The sequence below is a fragment of the Mytilus trossulus genome, chromosome 1 (genome assembly GCF_036588685.1).
Source record: "Mytilus trossulus isolate FHL-02 chromosome 1, PNRI_Mtr1.1.1.hap1, whole genome shotgun sequence".
NCBI classification, from domain to species: domain Eukaryota; kingdom Metazoa; phylum Mollusca; class Bivalvia; order Mytilida; family Mytilidae; genus Mytilus; species Mytilus trossulus.
This window is the reverse complement of record NC_086373.1, coordinates 40986337-41010605: the sequence shown is the minus strand read 5'-3', so window position 1 is coordinate 41010605 and position 24269 is coordinate 40986337. Positions and strand designations below refer to the sequence as shown.

Here is a 24269-nt window from a genome sequence, read left to right as displayed (position 1 = left end):
TACATGACCCCACCCGTCCCCCTGGGATGAAAATGGGGTTTAAAATTTTCATTTTTAAGTAGAGTTTATTAAGACCTTTAATTTGATATATCAGAAGACCCCATTTGTCAAAGTGCAAATAATGATGCAATATCAACTATATAAATAGAACTTATGAAACTTACAAAGTCAATGCAAAACTTGAAAATTTCAAATGAGTTTTTGGTGTTTTTTTACACGGAAAGTTTTTGGTATTTGGTCAAACATATAACTATGTTAACCTCTTCAATTTCTAAAACATTTTAAGTGGTTAGCTGTTGTTGATTCAGAAATACATGCCTCCGCTCGCAAAACTTCAAACTTCATTATCTCTAAAACGACAATAGATATCTCAAATCTGTTAAATGGTAAATGATCTACAGTAGAAGGACAACATTATAGAAAAAGAATTGGTTCACCAAGGTCACAATTAATCATCAAATATATGATGCAATACCAAACTTAAGAACCGGAAGTCGTTGAGACATGGGACTAGCGCCATTCAACTCAGGATCACTTAACCTTTCATCTATCACAAGGTTAAGGTCATTGTAAACTGTGAAGGTCAAGGTGAAATTTCATCATGACCTGACATTGACCTCAAATTGAAGATCTTGAATTACTGATCATCTTTGCAGTTTATAGTAAGTTGATATCTGTTACCTTTAAAAAGATATACACACAATACTATACTTTTAAGAATCATCCTGTTGTAACTTTTAAACAGACGGTCGGACATGTTTTGGCTATTGTATGAAATGTAGAGCTCGTCGAGAGGAACATTTTATACGCTTTATGTATGCAGCAAAGTCTTATCGTTTTCCTAATATGTAAGCTTGAAATTGCAGCGTAATATTTTTTTGCACTCAGTGACCTTTGACCTTGGGTGCATATTAAAGGTCACATGAATTAAAGATTATTAGTGAAGGTTCTAAGTCTCTATGACCTCTGGTTCTCGAAATAGAACTTTTCCAAAAATATTTATATATTTTAAAGGGAAAAAACTCCTTATAAGGCTTAGTAACAAATTAATTGTTTATGTTTATAAACTTTGCCATCCGTTCTTGGACATGCTGCCATTTTCAAATCGATTCCATCTCTTATACTTTTAAAGAAAAATGCAAAGGGGATGATGAAATCTTACGCAGCCTCATATGGTAATATATCATGATGAAATCTACCTATTGACCAAAAAAGGTCTTGATATCTTAAAAAACAACGAGGGGGGGGGGGGGGGGGGGGGGGGGTCATGTTGAAAAAAATCAATAAAAGGGAGATAACTTGTAAAGGAGATGATGAAATTCTACACAGCCTCATGGTAATACTTCATGATGAGATCTACTGATGGTCCATAATTGGTCTTGATAACTCCAATAGAAACGAGGGGAGGCCATTTAAAAAAAATGCTGGATGAAAAAAAAACGTGCGAAAAACAATAAGGTCTTTCCTCGCGTAGAGGAAAGACATTAATTATAGGAGATTCTAGGGGATAAGGTTTACAATAATGTCAATAATTATATTCAATTGTTCAAAATTATTTTCTGAAGTTCCCTAACTCATTGTGCAATTTATCTTTAAAAATAACTTATGCAATCGTTTGTTGATAATCTATGTGCAATTACATTGTTAATATATATCGTTACTAAAATGTGATTTCCGGATCTTGTTTTAAAGAACTTTTTGTTTTGTTTTATCGACCTTCGAAATATACATAAATCCTTTCTACCATGAACTTGCACACGATTCAAAATAATATACTCTTAACTTTGACACAATTTTGATAATTTTAATGAATCTACAATTGCATGTTATTATTAAAAATAACGTGTGTTCATCAGCTCTTCCAGATAACATATGTATACAACAGCTGCTTAAAAAAACATTAGATAAGAAAATTGAAACAATATATTAATTATCATAACTTATATATTCTTTTTTTTCACAGTTTTTAATGTAAAAGATACCAATAGATATTTTCTACTTTGATAACCAAGGGTGCCAAAGCACTGACTTCTGAGCTGATGATACGAATTAAATAAAGTTTTCAATTACATCATGTCAGTGCCGAAGTACTGACTTCTGAGCTGATGATACCCTCGGGGACTGATAGTCTACCAGCAACGGTAGAGGTATTCCGAATATTAAGCCTGTATTAGCCGGTCAGAGACTTCTAGAAATTTGTAAGTAAGTTCATAGATACCTGTGTCTTGGCTCGGCAAAAGGTCATGTTTTTCTCTGTTTGTTTTTTTATGTCTTAAGCTCTTATCAAAATCCTTTGAATGTAGGATGAGTACTGGTTGATTTTCTAGTCTTAGATTCATGACTATTTTTATTAGTTGTTATTGATTTTCAACAGCTACCAGTAACGGCAAGTATTCTGAGATCTGTATTTTTGTTGGTCGGACGAACCTGGCCTACGTCCACTCTTTTAGATGTATTTCTATTTATATCCATCTGACGAGTAAAGCTTTTTTACAACTGATTTTTCTAGATTATTCTTTTGTTCGAATGTTACGCACGGTTCAAAGATAAGAGGGGTTGGGATTCTGCTTTCATGTTTAACCTCGCCACGTTCTGTATGTAAGTGCCTGTCTGAAGTCATGAGCATGTAATGCAGTGTTTGTCGTTTGTTTCTGAGTTACATTTTTTTTGTTTTCGTTCATTTTTCTGTACATTAATTATGCTGTTTGTTTTAAATTGGTGTTTCGGGGCATTTTATATCTGACTATGCGGTATGGCCATACAGTAACTTATAGTTGTTAATGTCTGTATCATTTTTTTTTCTGGACTTTTTTTTCTGTTTGACTAAAAGTTTATGCTGAATTAAAAAAATATACTTAGTATATAGATTTAAAAAAAACATCTTGCAACTTTTTGGAGAAATCAATCCAGAAAAGTGGAAGGAAATGTTTACTGCAAGTGACGAGCCTTATAACAACAGCAAACAGAAAGTAGAAAAAATAGTGATGACTGCAGGCTTACATAACTTTTTGTTCTTCGTTGTACGATTTTTCCGATTAATCTCCAATTTTACGTTAGTACATACATGATATAAATATGGAAAACAATAATCTATATAGCATTTTTGATTTTTAAAGCTGTTTTGTATGTAAGACTATGGAGCAGTCAATTACAAGACTGCAACCTGCAAAGTTCAACTTTGAAAAAAATACTTCGAACCATCGATCATTGACTTGCAAGTGAATAAGTTGATTTCATTAAATCCGTATTCATACGACCTTTAATCGAACCCCTTAGCTGGAGCTGGATTGCGCATGAATTATGCATGGTCAGTTATTAAGATGGAATGGAATATCAACATAGGAAGTAAAACAAAGATAAACCATTTGATTTTTTTTCATAACAACATATTCTTATAGAAGAAAACAACTAATGACTTATATATATATTTAACATATAATATGAAATTAAGTAGACAAAAAAATAAAGTTACACGAGTTCGCTTACTATTTTCATATCTATACTTATAATTATACCAGATTTTATGACCGTCGTCGGTATCCAGAAGTCAGTGGGATTGTTTATATGACGGCGTCTAGACTAAATCACATTTAAATGCCTATGCATATTATCGAACCCACGCATTGTAAATTGCTTATTTTAGACTTTTTATCATTTGTACATATATATGCTTCTTATTCTAATATGAGCATTGGAGCCAATCGTTGAAAATATATATGACAGCCAATGAGAATTGGAGTGAATCGGTGAAATTATATATGACAGCTAATGAATGCCCCTTTAGTGTAAAACTAAATCAAACTGTAGATGGCAAAGCGGTTGTTGATTGACAACGGCCGATCATTGTGATATTAAATGTGTTCCAAATTCTTTTGTATTATGGCTGCGTTGTGATCCAAAACTGTTTAAGTTAACAGATACGTACACAGTTCAATGCAAATAGGAAAGGCACAAATATACCGAGTCGATCAAATATGACGGATAGTAATAAACACTGATAATCATTGAACACATATTAAGAAAACAAAATATAATGTAAAGTAAAAAAATCCTTTATGATGAAATATAATATTTAGATGCAATCATATAAAAAATTGTGAAAAAATACTGGTATGATGTAAATGGAAAGAAGGATTTTACAAGCATTTTCAAAGATCTTTTGCAAACATTTAAATTAATTTTATCCCTGAAAATGTATCAATGTCCAAATTTGCAAATGCAAATTTTAAATATCTGAAAGTCTACAAAACATCATAAAAAAACCATTCCCCTTGTCACCCCTCAAATATTTCCTGTTTTCCTTAATTAATTAGTAGAGCAGATCGATTCGAGAAAGTTTAAACACCTCTTGATGTATTACCACATTTATCATTTGAAAATATTTTTTCTCATAATAAAAGAATATTTTTTTTTTTTGTTGTGGGAATAATTATATGTGCATATTTTGATGTGATAGTTTTAACTTCCTTGTGGCACAATCATAAAATTTTCGCTCAATATTGGGTGATTTTCATCACTTTTAAGCTAGACAGGAAACTTTTGAACTTTGATAGTTTATACATCTTATATTCGACTATAATTTTGTTTCATTATGCAATTAGATATCGAACTCAGTGCTGGATCAAACTTGTGTTGCATAAAGAAGATTTTTTTGAAGAACATGATGGCTCTAATTCTTTTTATAACAGCATCTTTTTTTGCATATGTTTTTTGTCATATATGTTTTATTCAAGACAACAGAGGAGATTGTTCTTCACGAGGGCTCAAAACTATTCCACAGAATTTACCACGGAATCTTACGTCACTGGACTTAAAACGAAATTTAATAGAAACAATAATACATGGCGATTTCCAATTTTATGGAAGATTGATAATATTGATTTTAGACAAGAACAAGATTTCCGTTCTGCAATCAATTGCTTTTAAAGGACTTGCACATTTGAAACATCTGTCAATGACTGACAATATGCTTGATCTTAATACATCATATGTCTCTGAAATATTCGGACCTCTGAAATCTCTAGATAGGCTTTACATTTCTAGAAATATGCAAGTAGGAACAGATTTGCCAGTTTATTATCCGTTTTTTGGATATTTTCGTAAACTTACGATTCTAGAAATGGATCTTGCTCGAAAGCCAGTTTGGAATAAATGTGGATTTTTAAAACTGAAACAGTTACGAACTTTATCTTTTGACTTCTGCTATTTAGATAAAATGACAAATAGGACCTTCGCTTTTATGCCACCATCAATAGAAAATGTCTACTTTGTTGGCTGTAAGATTCGAGAGTTGGCTGAACTTAACTTTCTCGAACCTTTCCAATCATTGAAGATCCTCCGCCTATCCAAAGTTTGCATGGACATGGAGTCAGCACTGATGATTGTATTTCCTTTTACAAAAATGCAAGAGTTGAACTTTACAAAAGTAAATCCTGGATACTGTGATGGACTAGTCAGGGACCCATATGCAGTTATAATAACTGCTGATATGACAAAATACTTGCGAAATATATGTCTGAGAAAATTTATTTTGATAAGAAATGGTATTGTAGATTTCAAGCCTAATTCTTTACTTCCTTACACATATCCTGAATGCTTTGTTACAATAGTTTTTTTCTGGAGACCGATTTTCAATAACAAATGGATTTAAAGCAGCTGAACTGACAAAATTCGTATCGCAGTTATCAAGTCTTGTAACTTTCAATTATTCCGGAATTCTCGGCATTTCAACTGACGAAATGAATTCAGGTTTAACGATTGATACAGAATATGCAGAAAATATTGATAATGTCAACGCAAATAATTGGAAATTAGATGTTCAGATAACCTACCCGTTCCCGCGATCACTGGAAGTACTTGTTTTGTTGAAATTTGCTGGAGTTGAACATATTCAAGGGACTACTCCACACACAATATACTTTTCGAGTATTCACCACTTACGAGTTCTAGATTTATCCTACTTCAAGATGAAGTATTTTCCAAATATTGTGTTTAATGGAACAAACTACTTGAAATATATTGACCTTTCAGGTATTGACTCAACTCTGTACTCAGGAAGGAATAATATTCCATTGTTTAAAGAATCTAAAACTTTGATATTGAAACATGCAAGGCTTGATTTGACATTTAGCAGAGGTCAAAAAATATTTAGTCTTTTTCCAACAGTAAACAGATTGGACATATCATATAACCACTTATGGTTTCTGCCAATTGACGCATTCAACTCGAACAAACACTTACGACATCTTGATATGGGATTCAACTTATTTTCGGAAGTACCAATACCGGTGCACACTTGAACAAATCTTGAAGTCCTAAATTTAGAACGTAATAATCTTCAAACGATCAATGAGACGTTTCAGCAATTTTTCGATTTAAGAAATGATCGAATTAAGGCTTCGTTTCAATTGAAACTTTCTGGAAATGTTATCAGATGTAATTGTGAGACTTCTGACTTTGTGTTATGGATATCCAAAACAAGGATAAAACTTGATAAGCCTGCCCGAAACTATACGTGCCAGTTGGAAAACGGAACATATACTACTACACAAAAAGCAGCAGAAAATTTCCATGAAATTTATGGCAATTGTGAAAATGAAGTGTGGCTCCGAGTTGGTATATGTTTACTCGTGATTTTCATTACATTTACTACTCCTATTGCAGTCATAGTTAATTTCAGGTGGCGAATAGCGTATTGGGTATATCGGGTTTTTAAAAGAGTTGTTGAAAATGATTTAAGGTCAAAATTCAAATACGATATTTACTTATCTTATTCAGATGATTGCTTCGATTGGGTTAAAGAAATGTTACTATCGAAAATTGAAAACACATGGAAAATGAAAATGTGTATAGAGGATCGGGACATTTTAGCTGGAATTATCCGATCTGATGCCATTTCACAGTCTATTCATGAAAGTAAAAATATAGTTTTTGTCGTTTCGAAATCATTCACCCAAAAAACATGGGGAAAGTTCGAGATTCAAAGAGCCAAGTACGAAAAGTACACTGGACATCTGCAGCGTATAATTGTCATTACCAGAAACGTTCAAGTAGAAAACTTCCCAATCGAATTCAATTGTATTCTCAATGATGTCTTTATTGTAAATTGGTCAGATCAGGAAATTGAAAATGGATGGGACAAGTTGAGAATGGTGTTGTTTTCAGACTATAGTTAACTTCAACTGTTTTAATGCAGATATAAAACAGAATGATCTTTCGGTAGTTTATTAAGACTGATGCCTAGCGGAACAGCTACATGAGATTTTAAAAGGGCTGAAATAGGAACAAAACAGTATTTTTGTATATAAGAAGAATTTATTGGGCTGTTCAATAAAGCATGAGATTGACGCTACTTTCGAGCATTTATTATCACTTGTTTTTTTCCCACTTTATAAACAATTGTGCAATTTCATCTCCCCGTTAGAAAAATAATACTAGTATAAAATGCAGTCGTCGAGTTAACAGATATTAATAGGCATATGTAGAAATCAAAAATGATCGGGAATATAAATATAGTATACGATAATATTTATGTACAAACATTTTAAAAATGTATTCGAATTTGTTTTTACATGGAAGAAAATACACAAGTAAACATATAGCTTACCAATTCAACACTGCCATAAGATTTTTAACTTATTTGATGTTGGATTTGTACTGATTGATACTATAGTCTTAGATACATCATTTTTAGTTGTTATTGGATTGAACTATCTGATAGTAACTGAGATAATTCTAAGATATGTACTTTGTGTTTATTTTCTTTTGTTAAGATGTATAAATACCCTGCCACGTCGTGTCAGTTTTTGTAAGGTGTCTTGTTTCGATCTGACGAATTACTGTTTATTTAAGTTTGTTCTTATGTTTTTTTTTCCTGTTACAACACAATTTAAGATTAGGAGAGGGGTGACGCCTGTCCCAATACAAGGAAACTGCAGTTAAGGGATTGTCATTGGTTTATGTCGTGTTATCGTTTGTTTCCTTAGATTCATCTTTTTATGAATTAGTTTCGTTTTAAAATATATAGGAGAGTACCAGGACAGTTGTCAATTTGTATATTTAACATCGTATTACGCGCCATTATTTTATGCTCTTGCATGAATATTGACACAAAAAAATTAACAAAATTTTATGACACAAGACTAGTTTGACTTTTCCCGTGATGAAAATCAACATTAGGAGGTATCTTTCAGACGGTAATGTCTTATGCAGATGTTGTTGAACTGTTCCCAACACTATATTTACATTGCTGACGTTATCGAGTGACATTTCTGTGTGAAATAAAAATGAACATTGAAAAACAGCTGTTATCGAACCTAATGTATAGTAGCTTCAACCTAGCAGTTCATTATTGAAATTGAATAGGAGTAGAGTTTACAGGATATGTGGATTTAGTACGTTTGAATGAAATGTCTTCATATTTACTTTTATTTGATACATTACCGTGATGCAAAAATATGATGTGTAGTATTTTTATTAGGTAATCAACTTTTATAATTTTTTTCACAGGGAAACACAATCTGGTAAATGAACATTGATTATTTATTTCCTGTTAGTTTTGTAGACAGTAAACAAGTTCATATTGTTTATTCAAAATGATTAATGTTTTCTGACTTGGCTTTGCAATATAAATGTTGAAAACCGTACTTCGACCAATATTATATTAAATGGGTTTCAATGATAATATACTAAAAAACAAACAAGCTCATCAAAGATACAGGTTGCCATTTTGTAGTTGCACCAGACGCGCGTTTCCTCTACAAAAGACGCATCAGTGTTAATCATATTCTTTTTGTTGATCTTTTCATAGCACATTTCATGCACAAAATGTGTTTGTTTTCTTGATAAACCATGCATCCTTTACAATCTAAAGAAATAAAGTAGAACAAACTGGTAAATCGGTTTCTTTATTAATCCTTTTATTTACTAAACAAGAATTTGATTAGCTAGTTGTTACTATATTTTTTTTAGGGATATATTAAAGCTGATTTCATGTTCCCCAAAAACAAAGTTAGCATGCTTTGTTTTTGTACACCCTCAAATAAAGATGTTGTGTGTAAGACCTTGCAGTTTCTATATTTGTCAGTTAAAAAGCAATGATGGATCCCTGAACTAATTTTCAATTAATTGAACACATAGCTTTTTAGTCTATATCATTATTTGGACCATTCATTAGGAGTTTTAAGTTGGGTCGCTGTTTCATTGACGTATACACTTTTGTTCCTTCTTTATTTTTGATACTCAAGATACAAAATTAATGAGTATATGATTTGAATAATCCGAGCGATGACTTTGTTTAATTGTTAAATATGTGACGATTTCGTACTTGACAATTTAACGCGAATCTTGAATCTCAACAGGTTGAAAACTTCGAGAATGCTTTCAGTTAATTTCAGTATTTTATTATACTACATACAATATTTGAGCTGACACAAATATGTTGGAAATACACTGACTTTGTTAAAAGTATGGACATATTGATAAAAAGATGTGAGCTACTAGAGCTGATCCAGTGGATCTTTGGCAAAAATACCGAAATTGTTTTATGTCGTTTTATTACTTTTATGTTCTATTTCCATGAAGAACGCGAAGTCTTTAAAAAAATAAATAATTAAAACTCTAGATGGATTAATTAATGATAATATTTAATTAAATTGTCCACTGCCACAAAATGTTCCCTTCCCTGTAAAACAATTAATCCATTAACAAAGCCCACAAATTAGATAGTTGATCAATTGTTATAATCAACAATCTATGATTTATAGGTTGTATATCAGTCACACTAGACTACGATCACATCACGCTCATCGTGATCTAAAATAATTTCAGATCGTGGTAAACCGAATGAAAATGTAGGTTTTCGTTGTCTTCACGATGCGTTACATCCTTATTTGTACGCTTCTACAACGATTCCACTACGATTTGACCACATTCGCACCATGCTTATTCGGCGACCCCGCTACAATTATCCCGACCTTACTACGCTCATCACGTTCTCACTACGACCATACCACGATTTATCCGATTGCAACTCGATCTGTTCACGCTTTTTCTGTGATTATAGAACGCTTTTGCCACGACCATACCACGTTCATATTGAGATCCGACTACGCTTTCAGCAAAACCGTCATCAACATAATGTTCCTACGAGAGCTGTCCATATACATACTGTTCCAGTTCTTCTTAATTTCCATAATACGTAAAATTCTGGAATACGACACAGACATGCCACCAAAATCTAACAGAACTCGTGGTCGTTGTGGTAAGGGTAGAGGTATAGTCAGAGAAACCTCTGATTCAAATTTTGATCCAGATAAGATGCCAGATCATTCAATCCTACCTGAATCACAACGTTTTGCTGATCCATCAAGATAAAATGACGATATTTTATTTAACAAAAGTGGGAATGATACAGATGTGTAAGGCATGGTTAAGATGCTGGAAATTAAGCACATGAGGTCAAAAGTACATACAGACACAAAAACCTGGAGAGCTTTATACATTTATTTGATAGTTATCAAAGGTACCAGGATTATAATTAAGTACGCCAGACGCGCGTTTCGTCGACATAAGACTCATCAGTGACGCTCATATCAAAATATTTATAAAGCCAAACAAGTTAAAAGTTGAAGAGCATTGAGGATCCAAAAGTCCAAAAAGTTGTGCCAAAAACGGCTAAGGTAATCTATGCCTGGGATAAGAAAATCCTTAAGACAATGAGCCCGAGCATGGCTAGCACGTTGAGGATGGCCTGAACGTGGTATATTTAGTATGGTTTATAAACGTGGAAAAGTCGTAGTAAAGGCGTTGTCAGGTCACGGAGAGAACGTGATGGTTGTAGTGAGGTCGTAGTAACGTCGCTGTTAGATCGTAACACAATCTCTCCGACTAGAATCGCTCTTTCGCTACGTTGTCTCTACGATGGTACAGCGACATTTGCTATCCTTCCACGACGATTTGATTTCGTCACGACCGCACCACGATTGTTTTGAACATGTTTAAATTTTTCAACGCTCATCACAATCGTGAAGACTTCACCACGACCGTACCACGACCTTACTGCGATCTACACGATCGCACTACCTTCGCCAATTTTTTTTAGATATCGTAGTGTGATCAGGGCTTGTATCAAAAATCAATTGTTGCCGGTAAATTGTATAAGCATTACTTTCTTCTTCAATTTTATAATTACATAGTTTTGACCGCTAAACAATGAAGAAATGTACAGAAGTATAAACTGGTTTTCGTTAGACATTGGTTTTTCATCTTTGCGATAATTTTGTCAAGGTCGTCAGAATGAAGCATACTTCACTGGAGTGTATTTTGTGAAAAACAAAGATTCTACCAATTTGCATATAAGTTGCAAATTTTAGAAAATGGCTTATTTTCCAGAATCTCGATCGAATGGGTAAATCAAAAAGGGCAGTCAGAATGAGAAGCAAGCATTTTATTTGTAAAAAAAAGAGTCAAATACGTTACATCGATATCGTTACAATTCCCATTGTTAGACCATATCATTATCCGTTACCTTGGAAACAAAACATATATACAGCTTTCGTCACATCAATACACGTTATGTACAAAGTCAGGAATAAAACAGTAATTTCCATTTGTTTGATATTTTTGATTAGGCCATTTGATAAAGGACTTTCAGTTTTGAAATTTCCTTCAAGTTCCATGTTTTTACTATAATTGTACATTTGATTATGTTCACTCTCCGTTCGTATGTAGGACAATGATAGATAGTTACTTTACACTCTCAATAATTGTATATTTGCAGGATAACGTTTTGATTTTGAACATGATCTATGATTTTGCGTCTAATTTCAAAGGAATATATTAACAAAGTGTGTGCGCACAGAATGCAATTACACGATTGCATACAATATTTTTGCACCCGTCATATCCTGGGCATTTTCATTCAGAGTCGATGCTACACGATAAACGAGAGAACTTTAATTTTGAAAATTGCTGTATACCTCAATTGTTGTATAACTCACCCCTAGAATATCCAATCGTGTCTCATTTCATTCCCGGATAATTATAACTCTAAATGAAATTACTATGCCATACTTGTTTTTAGATTCAATTATTTTGAAAATTCAATTGACAACCAAACAAAATATTACATAAGACTATCTAAAATTTTAACGACATGTATTTTTCCGAATTCTTCATTTTCTCCTCTGCAACATCCAATTAATAAATGTCCCTCAGTGTCAAAGCATAAACTTGACGGATAATTAATGTCCAAGTCTTTGAAAATGAACTGCAGTCCCAGAAAATCTCCTTTCGAATTAATAACATGTAGTGCCTTGTTGTAGTAATCTGCAACTACAATGTTGTCACTTGGCGTAATAGTGATCCCCTCTGGTTGAAATGTTTCTAAATCCTTTGGTCCGTCGTAGGTAAATTTCAAGCAGCCATTTATATCTACAGCTACTATTCTACCATGGTTTGCATTGTCAACACGATCAATAACATAGACAACATTTCTAGAATCAGTGCGAATACGATTTGCATAACTGAACAATTTATTACCTTCTTTGTCGAATTCTAATGTCACTTTCCGTTTATAATCGCTACCAAAAAGTATAACTTGTCTTTCTGAAAAATCTTGGACAGGAAACGGTGGTCCTTGTTCTTTTACTCCCACTATTACTTCATTATCTTTGTTTACATGTATTGCCAATGGTCTCATTGGATAAGTATCTAATACGGTTTTGACCTCACCAGAAAGTAACAAAAGTTGAATTGTGTTGCTACCAAATTCTTTTAGAAGTATTTCACCATCTTTCATTATTGCAAAGTCGAATATTTGTTTCTCAAACGTCTGCAATATCTTAATTGATGATTTTAAAAGTTTTCCTTTCACAAATTGATAATCGTCAGACGTTATAGTGTTATAGTGGAAGTAAATCAAATCGTCATTCGAACAAAGTAACGTATAAACAGCAGGTAGAGAAGTTGTGTATGAATTGCAAACTGATGCAATAACTACTGAAGTTACCTCCTGGGAACCTGGTGATGTCTTATTGATATCCTGTTTGGAAACAACGTCATTATCTTGTGTAGATGGAAGTCCTTTATGGACAGTAACTTTACAGGAATTACACATGTGCACATCACAATCGTCACATTTCCATTTAATATCTGGTCCTTTACATAAATAGCATGACAGTGGCACTTTGGCTTTTCTTATACTTGTAGATCTCCCTGATGCCGCCATTTCTACAGTAAAATAAACAACAAAACATTACGTGTTTCATTTCTTAATTCTTTGTGCATGTTGTAAGTAGGTAAAACAATTGAATACTTCAGTAATGAGTAATCTGATCCCATTTTAATTTGTCCTCCCATAACCTGAACATGAATAAACATTATTTGTATAAGTTTAAAGATAAATGCAGCAATAGTCTATTAATACTACACATTAAATTGTATGTTTGGACCGTAACACAACCAGGTATTGTTTAAACCATTGTTATTGTCATATTGAGAATGACTTATTTCATATACGAACGAGTTATTTTATATGAAGCTCAAAATGCATTTTAAAATCAACAATTGTCTTGAATTAATATTTGCTTTTGAACTTTCGATACAGCACTCACTCAATCGTGCAATGCGTATCAAAATGGACAGCAAGAAGTATAACTACATGCCTAACTGTAAAATAGTATGATTTTTATTTATTTTTAATGCTGTGTATGAATCGAAAAGGGGGTGTTATTGTTCATGATATTGTTTACTCTACCTATCATATGGACTGAATTTTGTTCTTCTCACTTGTATTATATCAACTTTGTCTATGATGACTATGTCATGTAGAAGTATGATCAGCTTGTATTGTGCAATTGACTTATCCTGTCTTCGCCCGACAGCTGTAATAAGTAATATCAGTAGGTCATTGTAGGTGTAACATTCTCGTGATAACAAAGTATCAAAGGACAGCACGATGCATTATCTTGATGACTTCTTTCCTAGAGACCACGGGAATGAGAAAGAGTGTAAATATATTTGTAAAGTTAGTACATGTAAGAAGATGTAGTATGGCCGCTAATGACACAACTCTGCACAAGAGACCAAGTGACACAGATTTCAACAACTTTATATCACCGTACGGCCTTTAACAATGAGCCCACACCGCATAGTCCGCTATTAAAGTGCCTGAAATGACAAATGTTAAAAAAATCAAACGAAAAAAAACTAACGGCCTAATAAAAAATTTCAAACCATATGTATAACTATCTAAAAGGACTATTTTTTGGCACTCAGCACAGTCTGGGTTTGGACAAGATTACTCTTGTCGAACAGCTCTTAATAATATCATAGATACATTATGTTTTCATATCTTATTTTGGCAAATGAGCTGCGTCGTGAAAAAACCCCTTTACTTTTGAAATAGAAGTAGAAATACTTTGATTGATTTTGGTAAATTCAAAAACGAATTTAAAGATGACTGTTGGTATGCTTTGTGGGGTTCTTATGACTACTCAACTTCAAACAGTAACATACCTTTTTCATTCCGAAATTGGTTAACGATGTATTGATATACATTCACTGGCCAGATGATATATGGTACCCATGGTGTGGAAACCTCCAAAATATGTGGCATTTACCCAGTGGTTGTAAATGAACTCATCATAGATACCAGGAAAGAGGTTTATTGGCAGACAAATTACAAAGTACAAATAGATAATGCTCATATCGAAAAACTTAATAGCAATGCTCCATATTATGACCTCTTCTGTTTATTTTAAACAAATATGATATTCCTACATATATCTATATGAGAAACAATTGCACTGACTTATCTGTTGATGAATGAACTTTACATATTTTGGGTATCTGTTTTCCAACTCTACAGTCAAAAGAGCAAGAAGATTTGCACTGCACTCCGGAACAATGGAATGATAACAATATGTATAATAGATGAAAATAAAATGTATGATTTTAGAATAAAACGAAAAGAAATGCCACCTTAAAGTCAACGTTGTTTTACTATAAAAAATAAAATTATACAACCGTCCACATGTAAAAGTCTCATAGAAATTGACCCTTTCATCACCTGGACAAACCAAATTGATTAAATCTGCAAAAAAAAAATCATCTAGGCCTTATTTACCAGTAAAGATAAAGACATTTCCTTATCTGGACTGCAGAAAATCAATGTATAATTATGTTACTATTAATTGATTTGTGTTGATAGTTTGGATTGGTTGTAGCAATAAGGGTCCGAATAGAATCAAATGAGGACCACAATTCCTTAAAGTTTTGCCAAATACAGCTAAGGTAATCTATGCCTGAGGTAAAAAAAAACTTCGTATTTCAAAAAAATCAAAAATTTGTAAATGGTAAATTTATAAATATAAGATTAATTCAATAACACAAATTAAATTAAAGATTGTCTAACAATGTAATTTCAACACAGTATTAAGTAATATGTAAATATTCTAATGTTTCAAATGTTTATTATGCGATAAAAATAAACGCAATATTCTATACAATCGATCTTATTTTGTATGAACTTTTCTTACTTTTTCCAAAACATTTTCTAGTACTAAATGTTATTATCGGCACAATGAACTAATTGGTAAATATAAATATAAATCAAAACGCAGACATCTTTTACGTTCAAGTATTTCACCTCCAATTGTGTTTATGGTAATATTCTTTACAAAGCATAACAATATCGACATTCACCTCAAAAGCTAACCCAATCTTTAAACAGACATATTCAGAAGGAATAAAGTTATGATACTGTTGGCAGGTAATTAAATATTGCATATTTCGTTAAAAATATTGATTCACTCATAGGGTCTTTGCTTCGGAAATAATCACATTAATTATAAAACCAGTTGTTGCCATGATACGGGATATATTCTTTTCAGATATTTTATGAGCAAGTACACATTTTTATTAGGGAGCCAACTCATGCCAACATCCAGGTACAGGATTTTCTCGCTGTGTTGAAGACACATTAATGGTATTTGGATGTTATCTGTTCTTTGGTCGGGTTGTTGTCTCTTTGGTATATTTCTTATTTCCGTTCTCAATTTTATTGTGTAAGACAGACATCGAAACTCGGGATAAGAAATGATGTGTTGTTCTAAATGTTTACCCTTCTACTTAATTTAATACTAGGCGAGCGGGTAAGCCAAAATTCTGGAGCCTGTAATCAAATAGTGGTTTTTGTTGTCGTCTTTGATATTTGTTTTTTTATTGCTTGCACCTACATACTCATATCTTATTTTATTGTTTAACATCTTACCGTGTGCTTTTAAGAGCCTGCTATATTGTATTGGTTTTGCGAATTCATGAAAGCCCAACGATGACCAGTAGTTGTAAACATCATCGTCCGTTGTCTCCGGCAGTTAGTAGTCTCCATGGCTGTCATACCATATATCCTTATTGATACATCGATACACGAGCAAATGAAGCATGAGTTCCCTTTTTGTCTTACATTTCGTTGTTACTTCAGCTTAATTGGTTAAATCCGTTCTTTCTATCACTTTCATAAATATTTGTCTAAAGACTTTCGGTAAACAAAAATAGGAAAACTTTATTTGGTCACTCATCGGTTAAAAAACCTTTTTAGAGAGTATAATTTAGAAAAATCATTGCATTATTATATTTGCCAGTACTTTCTGATAACTGCAAACTTTAATACTGCACTTCTAAAAACACACGTAAGAGACAGAATTAGCACTTTTTAAAATTGTAAGTAACTTCGATTTCTTCTAGATCTGTACTTTGTGTCTTTCTGTTTGTATGAGTAGCCTGCCACGCACTCTATGTGTTTTTGTTAGATTTATATTTATTTGTATCCTTCTGATGAATTAAGACTTTCCCCACTTTTTTTCATAATTCGTTCTTGCGTTGTATAGTTACATCACTGTCCATAGGGGAGGGATTGGCGCCAGCAAACTACTTTCACCCTGACACATGCTAGAAATATGTCCCAAGTCAGAAATAAAGGCAAAAGAAGTATGTCATCAATAGAATAAAAAAAAACACACTCGAAAATCGCATTGCATCTAATATGTTTCTTATAATTTAAAACCAAACATGTATCTGGACATAATGTAGGTGTAGTTGTGAAATTTAAACATATTTATTAGGTCTAATATTTTAATAAAAAACAATGAATTGATTATTTCACAGCTAGAACAATGTTGTGGCCGCACGGTGATCTATAGTTTCTGTGTCATTTTGGTCTCTTGTGGAAAGTTGTCACATTAGCAATCATACCACATCTTCTTTTTTAATTAAATAAGTATTCGAACTATCTGGTGTAAGGGCTTCACTTGAGGGCTCGGGAGTTTGAGAAAACATGCAAAATACTTCTTTAAATATATTTCATTAAAACATATCTTTTTCGCTATTTTCACGTCAGCTATAGTCGCAACACATATTACACAAAATTGTCTACCATTTTGACGACATAGATTTTCCCGTAGTCCTCATCTTTTTCCTTACCACATCAAATCAATAAATGTCCTCCAGTGTCAAAGCATAAACTACATGGATCACAGTTGTTCAGGTCCTTGAAAATGAATTTTAGTCCAAGTAAATCTCCTTTCGAATTAATAACATGTAGTGACTCGTTATGGTAATCCGCAACTACAATGTTATCACTAGGCGTAATAGTAATTCCCTCTGGTTGAAATATTATTCCGAACTCCGTATGCGCGTCGTAGGTAAACTTCAAACGGCCATTTCTATCTACAGCTACTAATCTTCCATTGTCCTCGTCGTCCAAACAGTCAACAACATAGATAATATTAAGAGAATCAGTGCGAATTCGATATGCATAATTGAACAATTTATTTCCTGTTTTGTCGAATAGTGTAACTTTCCCATGTTTCCGTTGATAATCACTACCAAAAATTATAACTTGTCGAACCGAAAAACCCATGACCGGAAATGGTGGTCCTTTTTCTCTTAATCCAACAACTATTTCGTTTTCTTTGTTTACATGAATAGCCACTTTCTGCATTGGCGATGGATCTATAACAGTTTTTATTTCTCCTAGAGATGATAAACTGTTTATTGTCTTGTCATCAGTATCGTTAAAAAATAGTTAACCATTTGTATTACATGTAAAGTCAAATATGTTTCTTTTAACTGTCTGTAATGTTCTTATTGAGGATTTTAAAAATTTGCCTTTGATTAAGTTATTACTTTCAGCTTCTGTTCCCAGTTTAAAGTGTGTAAAGTTAACTAAATTGTCAGTTGAGCAAGGTAAATTATGAACACGAGGGAGAGTAGTTGAGTATGAATTGACAACTGCTGTAATAACTACTGACGTTACCTCCTTGGAAACTTGTGATGACCTGCCGGTATCGTGTATGAAAACAACGTCATGATCTTGTGTAGATTTAAGTCCTTGATGCACAGTAACTTTGCAAGAGCTACACATGCGATCATCGCAATCTACACATTTCCATTGGATTTGTAGTCCTTTGCAGAAATAGCATGAAACTGGCACTTGCGCGTTTCTTATACTTGTTGATTCACCTGCTAATACCATTTGTTAAGTTTAAAACACTAGAATATTACGTGTATTACTTCCCTGTAATGTGTAACTAAGTTAACATTGCCAAGGGTCATACCTCACTTGTTTGTAAGGTGTATATTTAGCCATTTCTATGTGTGTGATTTTTACATAATTATATGAATAAACGATGTGTGGTACAAATACGAATATTTTATTGGCACAAACACAATTACAATTAAAAACCAATTGTCCTTCTACATCTAGCAATATACTTTGATATGAAAATATTACAATTCAGTTTGAAATGTCAGTTCCTATGGCTTTATGATGTATTAATATTAATTTAGAGCAGAGGTAAAAATCTAGATCGTCAAATTTATATATAACCTTGACCTCAATTTCAATGTCATAAACCAAGGACCTAAAATAAATAGACCCTTGGTCATATGTAAAATTAATTAATGAGGTATATCAATTTACGCATAATTCTAAATATAAGAGGGGCGCATAGAATATGATCTTGACCTTTGACCTTGGACTAAATTTCATTTAAATGAACATAAAACCTCAAATCAATATAACATAGGTCTAATAATTATTGTTAACGTACCCTTTAAACCAAAATGTATGTGTTACAACTTGTCGCAACTAATAACTAATAAAAATATGTTGTCAATATATTAATAAACGGACTACTGGCGCTGAAAAACAGACAATACAAATTGTAGAAAGAATATAGAATATTTATTACTAATAATACAACAAGTATATGTACAGAATATGTATGTGTGGATATTTAATAGGCCGCAGATAAAATGTTTAACCAGTTCCAGGGAGACAAACAAACCGATAGCCAAAGGATTGAAAAGAGCATATCGGAGACCCTATGGTAACATAAGTGTCAAAACATCCCTCCTACGTGCAAGAGTGGACTGGACGGAGAAGCCCCCTCTGTTTACACAGACATCTGAAAACAGTCTCTCCGATTTTTTAAATGCAAACAACCTAAATTACGTGTACTGCGGAGATGACACCTCCCTTCTGATACCAGAAGTGGAGGGGATTCCTCTTGATGACAAGAGTGAACCCTAGGAAATTATTTGATACCCTCCACTAAAGAGCCAGTAGGGTAGAGATATGTGCCAGAGGGGACAGTTCCAAGTCCATTTATTGTCTCCCTGAACCGCCCTCTAAAGGATCTGCGACATCCCAGATTTTGTATAACCCAAATTTAATTTTTAAATTTAAAGTTAGATTTATAAACAAAATTAAGTTTAATTTGAACTACGCTAAAGTAATAAGTCAATTATAAACTGATAAGTCTAATCAACGCAGACAAATTAAAAGTCAATAATACACTGCTAATGTCTTATCAGCATTCAAAATAAAATGACTTTTTATCAATTAATCTACACTTTTCTCCATATCTTCTCAGTAAACAAAGTCTATAGAGGCATCAACATCTGTCACACAGCGTGAAGCTGAAAAATACAACAAACTAGCACAGCAGTATCGTTCAAATACGGCATACTGTAAAACATGGTATGGTACGATGGTATGGTATGTGGTATGGTATGATGGTATGGTACGAATACCATCATACCATGGTATGCATGAATGGTACCATGGTATGGTATGATGGTATGGTACAAATTACTATACCATGGTACGAATTACTATACCATGGTACGAATTACTATACCATGGTACAAATTATTATATCATGGTATAACTTGATCATGTTGATGGTAATGAAACATGGTATGTTTTTTTAAAGTAGGAAATTTAGCAAAATCTAAAATATGATATTTTTTTTTATTTGTTGACATTATGTACATATAATCAGGTAACTATTAAGTTAAGGTCAGATAGATAGATATAATATCCTGTTGTGACAAGTTGAAATGGCTGTCAATTATTCTTTGAATTTTTGAGAAGTACTGCATATCTTATGATTATAATCTAGATAATGTAGTTAAAGTTTGATGGCATAACCTTCTGTCAATGGTCAACTTTTATATTATTTTGAAATATGACTCTTTAAACAGTTACTTATTCTGTCTACATCTATGGCCAAGAAATCCAACTAAAAATGTGAATAAAAGATGAATCAATCTCCTGTGTGGATTAGAAAACACCATACTTTCAAATTAAACTGTCACTAATATAATACTATGCTATGTTAGTTGATACATGGATAGATAGCACATGTTGTAGAGTGTATTTTGTTTTCTTCATTTATATATAAATACAATGTGCATGAAGGGAGTGAATACACAATATCAACCAAGGAATGTGTCTTTTTAATTATGTGAAATTTTAATAAACAACTTTATTTCATATTTTTTTTAATCAATTGCAAAATTTGAATATTTTGTATACTATATGTAATAATAATAATATAATCATATCCAGTTATGTCTTGAAAGTCAGGATAAACAACAACAAAGAAAATTGTGTTATTATAAAACACCCATGCAACAATGCATCCCATAGGATCCAACACTATTAAGCTTGAGATGGACATTTTAAGATGCATTATTTTAATATAATCAAATATGGAAATGATTTATGTGTATATTGATATATTGATATTTCAATTCTCTACCAACAGTTCTAGTTATTGTTTTTATTAATTTGTTATCGTCACTTGTGTTTCTAATTTGCTGTATTGCTTCACCTTTATTAATACTCGAAATGCATGCTGTGAGTGACAGCTATCTCTGTGCAGATATAGATAAGAATAGGTTTCTTTAAAACATTTTAAAGCATGAAAATGTATTTCAAGGTCAATAATGCCATGTATTGTAAATCTTTGACCTTTAATTACATCAACATCGAAGAACAACATTTTTTCGTTTGAGATTTCTTAGTTGAGACTTTAAAGGGTTACAATCATTTGCTAGACGAAAAATAGCTATTATTTTATCAGACGTTCCATCGAATATTATGAATACAGATTGTCCCTATATCTGCCATGATAGAATATTTTTTATTCAATTAGTTTATGCATAGATGTAATAACATCTATAGTTTATGGAAATTAGGGTTTTAATTTATTTTTTTTATTTTTTTCATAGTTTTCATTTAGTACTACCGGATATTTTTGTTGTTATATGGACCCCCCTATGTTTAAAATGGTTTTGTCTTCAAACAAAACCCCTAGAATGATTTTCTTGACATTTTCAGAAGTGACACGATTTGCTGGCAATGCCATGGTGGTCGAGTAACATAAAAATTTCATGTCAGGACCTGCTACATTGAAATAACGGACAATTAACGACCAATAATCCAATGCTGTCAATTCATGTTGTTCAAAATAATATCCAAGTAAATTGACTAATGTATGATTTATTAAAAACTCCATTTCAGGAATATTAACATAATATACAGTTTACAAAATGTACATTCAAAGATTCATCCGTACATCACTTCCACAAATCACAAATGGATTTCTTTACATTCCACATCAAAATAAGCAAGCCAACAGTGTCAGTGGCGTAGCGAGACTATTTTTTAAGTGTACGCCCTAACCTCGGAGAGTTGGTTGAAAACATCAATCGGATCCAGATAATAAAATCTACCAGAATTGGGTGCGTGATGGGGGGTCATTTCAGTCATTACAAATTAGTCAATAGCAAGTTAAACATAGACTATTGGTCCGGGAACACAGTTATCGTCCTTTGAAAATAGCCCATAGTGTGAACAATGTGTTACCTGGTTACTTGACAATCTTTTTATACTACTTTCAAATTTATTTCTTCATGTTTAATGACTAAAAAACAAGAAAGAGGGTGAAATTACACTGTAAAACAAATTGTTTCATGCATTTCAAAGTAAAGTAGAGATTTGGTCCAGCTAAAAAAGGTTAAAAATTAACATTTCGGAAGCTGTAAACAAGATTTCAACCATATTTTTAGTTAGAGCCGACGAAGTTTATTATTATTTTGAACATAATTTGTCCAAAAATAGTACTACACACTGTAAAAAAATATTGAGAAAGCGCACAAGGGCAGGTTGGATTTTTTTTATTTTCGTTTATTATCTAAAAGAAATACACTTCGACATACATGTAACTGTGTTCTCGGAACAGATATTAAGGTGCATTATGAAAATTCATAAAGAGTTCCGATTAACCGTGGTTCTCGAGGCTGGGATTACCGCTTCAGATTTTTTTTCTTGATCTTAAATATTATCCTCTGTCTAAGTTTCACGTCAATATTTGAAGGTTTTAAATTAATCATGTATAAAATATTAACAACAGGGCGTGAGGCCACATGTAAATTTCCAAAAGACAACGCTTCTACCAGATTTCATAAAAATCGATAAGGTTTTGACAAAATAATTAAAGTGTAACAAACTTTAACCACATAATCTATCTACTTGTTAACTACAAAAAGATATATAGAATAATAGGTAGTTTCGTTTTTGATACTCTAGTCTGACTATATCATGTGGAATATCTAGACGAGCCCGTAAGGGCGAGTTGAGATATTCAATATGATATAGTCAGTATCAAAAACGAAACTACCTATTATTCTGTTTATCTGTAGTTATGACGTGTCACAATGTATTGCCTAATCTTTTCAGTGATACAGCCAGTACGTTGATACTCGAAAATATACGGCAGTAAAATCAAAGGGAAAATATACTAATTACCGATAAATTCTTTTTATCATTAAAATAGGGGGGAAATTAAAAATATGAATTCCTCATTATGTTCTTGATACACTTCATGATGTTTTACAAAAAAAGTTGACCACATACTAAACCTTAATGTTGACGCCATCTACAAAATCTAGGATCGCTATTTCTTGATTTCGCGACATAGAATAGATGTCACATACTTGGATAAAATTCAAAGCATTCATCGAATCTCAGTTGATTATTAATTGCTTTAAACAAAAGGAAAGTCAGAATAATTCCAAGTAGAATAAGACTTCACTGACAGAAAATAAAAACATAATATATACGATACCATCTGATTGAAAAGTAAATTTCGTCAGCTTTTGTTCGCAGTTACAAGATTTTGAGGAAAGATTTACAAGACTGATGTGCTTTAAACCAGATCTTTTTGAATCATTGAGATTAAAATATTTTTTTAACCAAAAATCAAGTGTACGCCCGGGCGTTTTGACGTAAACGTAGCTACGCGCATGAGTGTCCAGTACTGTGCACACACAAAAAACACGCATAGATCAATAATATGTGTGGACGAAACCATGTAACAGTCTGAGCGGACAAAAATATCAAAACTAAATACAGTTCAATAGTAATGTAACACAACTTCCATGAATCTACAAGTTCTCCCAAGATATGCTAAAATCTGTCCAGAATAACAAAATCTTATGGGTCTTTTCTCGCCTTCAATTCTCCTTTACACTTAAACAGAGGGCTTTACCTTTATCTCCAAATATTCCCCAACTGACCTAAATAATCTCCAAATATTCTCCAACTCTTTGTTTACAAAAATAAAACATATAAATCATATATAAGTGAAATAGAGAACATGCTATGTTAATCTTATAGCAGAATAGCCATTTGACTTAATGACTTTAACAGACGATAACCAAAATGTTAAATATGACAAAATTAATTACAGTTGACAAAATAACACTATTACAGCAATAAAAAAAATAGCAATAAAAAAGTCCTTTAATTGAACAAAAGTTTTAGTCACGGCAGATTATATTCTTACTTACTACAACTAATCACCAACCACACTGTTTTTCTTCAACATGATAGTTTTACTATGTGGCCAGGATAG

The 24269-nt window shown here is 32.5% G+C and overlaps 1 protein-coding gene across 1 annotated transcript; it reads right to left on the bottom strand.

Moving 5' to 3' along the window:
* Window positions 1–12124: 12124 nt before the first annotated feature.
* Window positions 12125–13284, bottom strand: LOC134707856 (uncharacterized). The gene has a single exon (XM_063567959.1). The coding sequence runs from the start codon at window positions 13226–13228 to the stop codon at window positions 12125–12127; it is 1104 nt and encodes a 367-aa protein (XP_063424029.1). The 5' UTR covers window positions 13229–13284.
* Between the last annotated feature and the right edge of the window lie 10985 nt (window positions 13285–24269).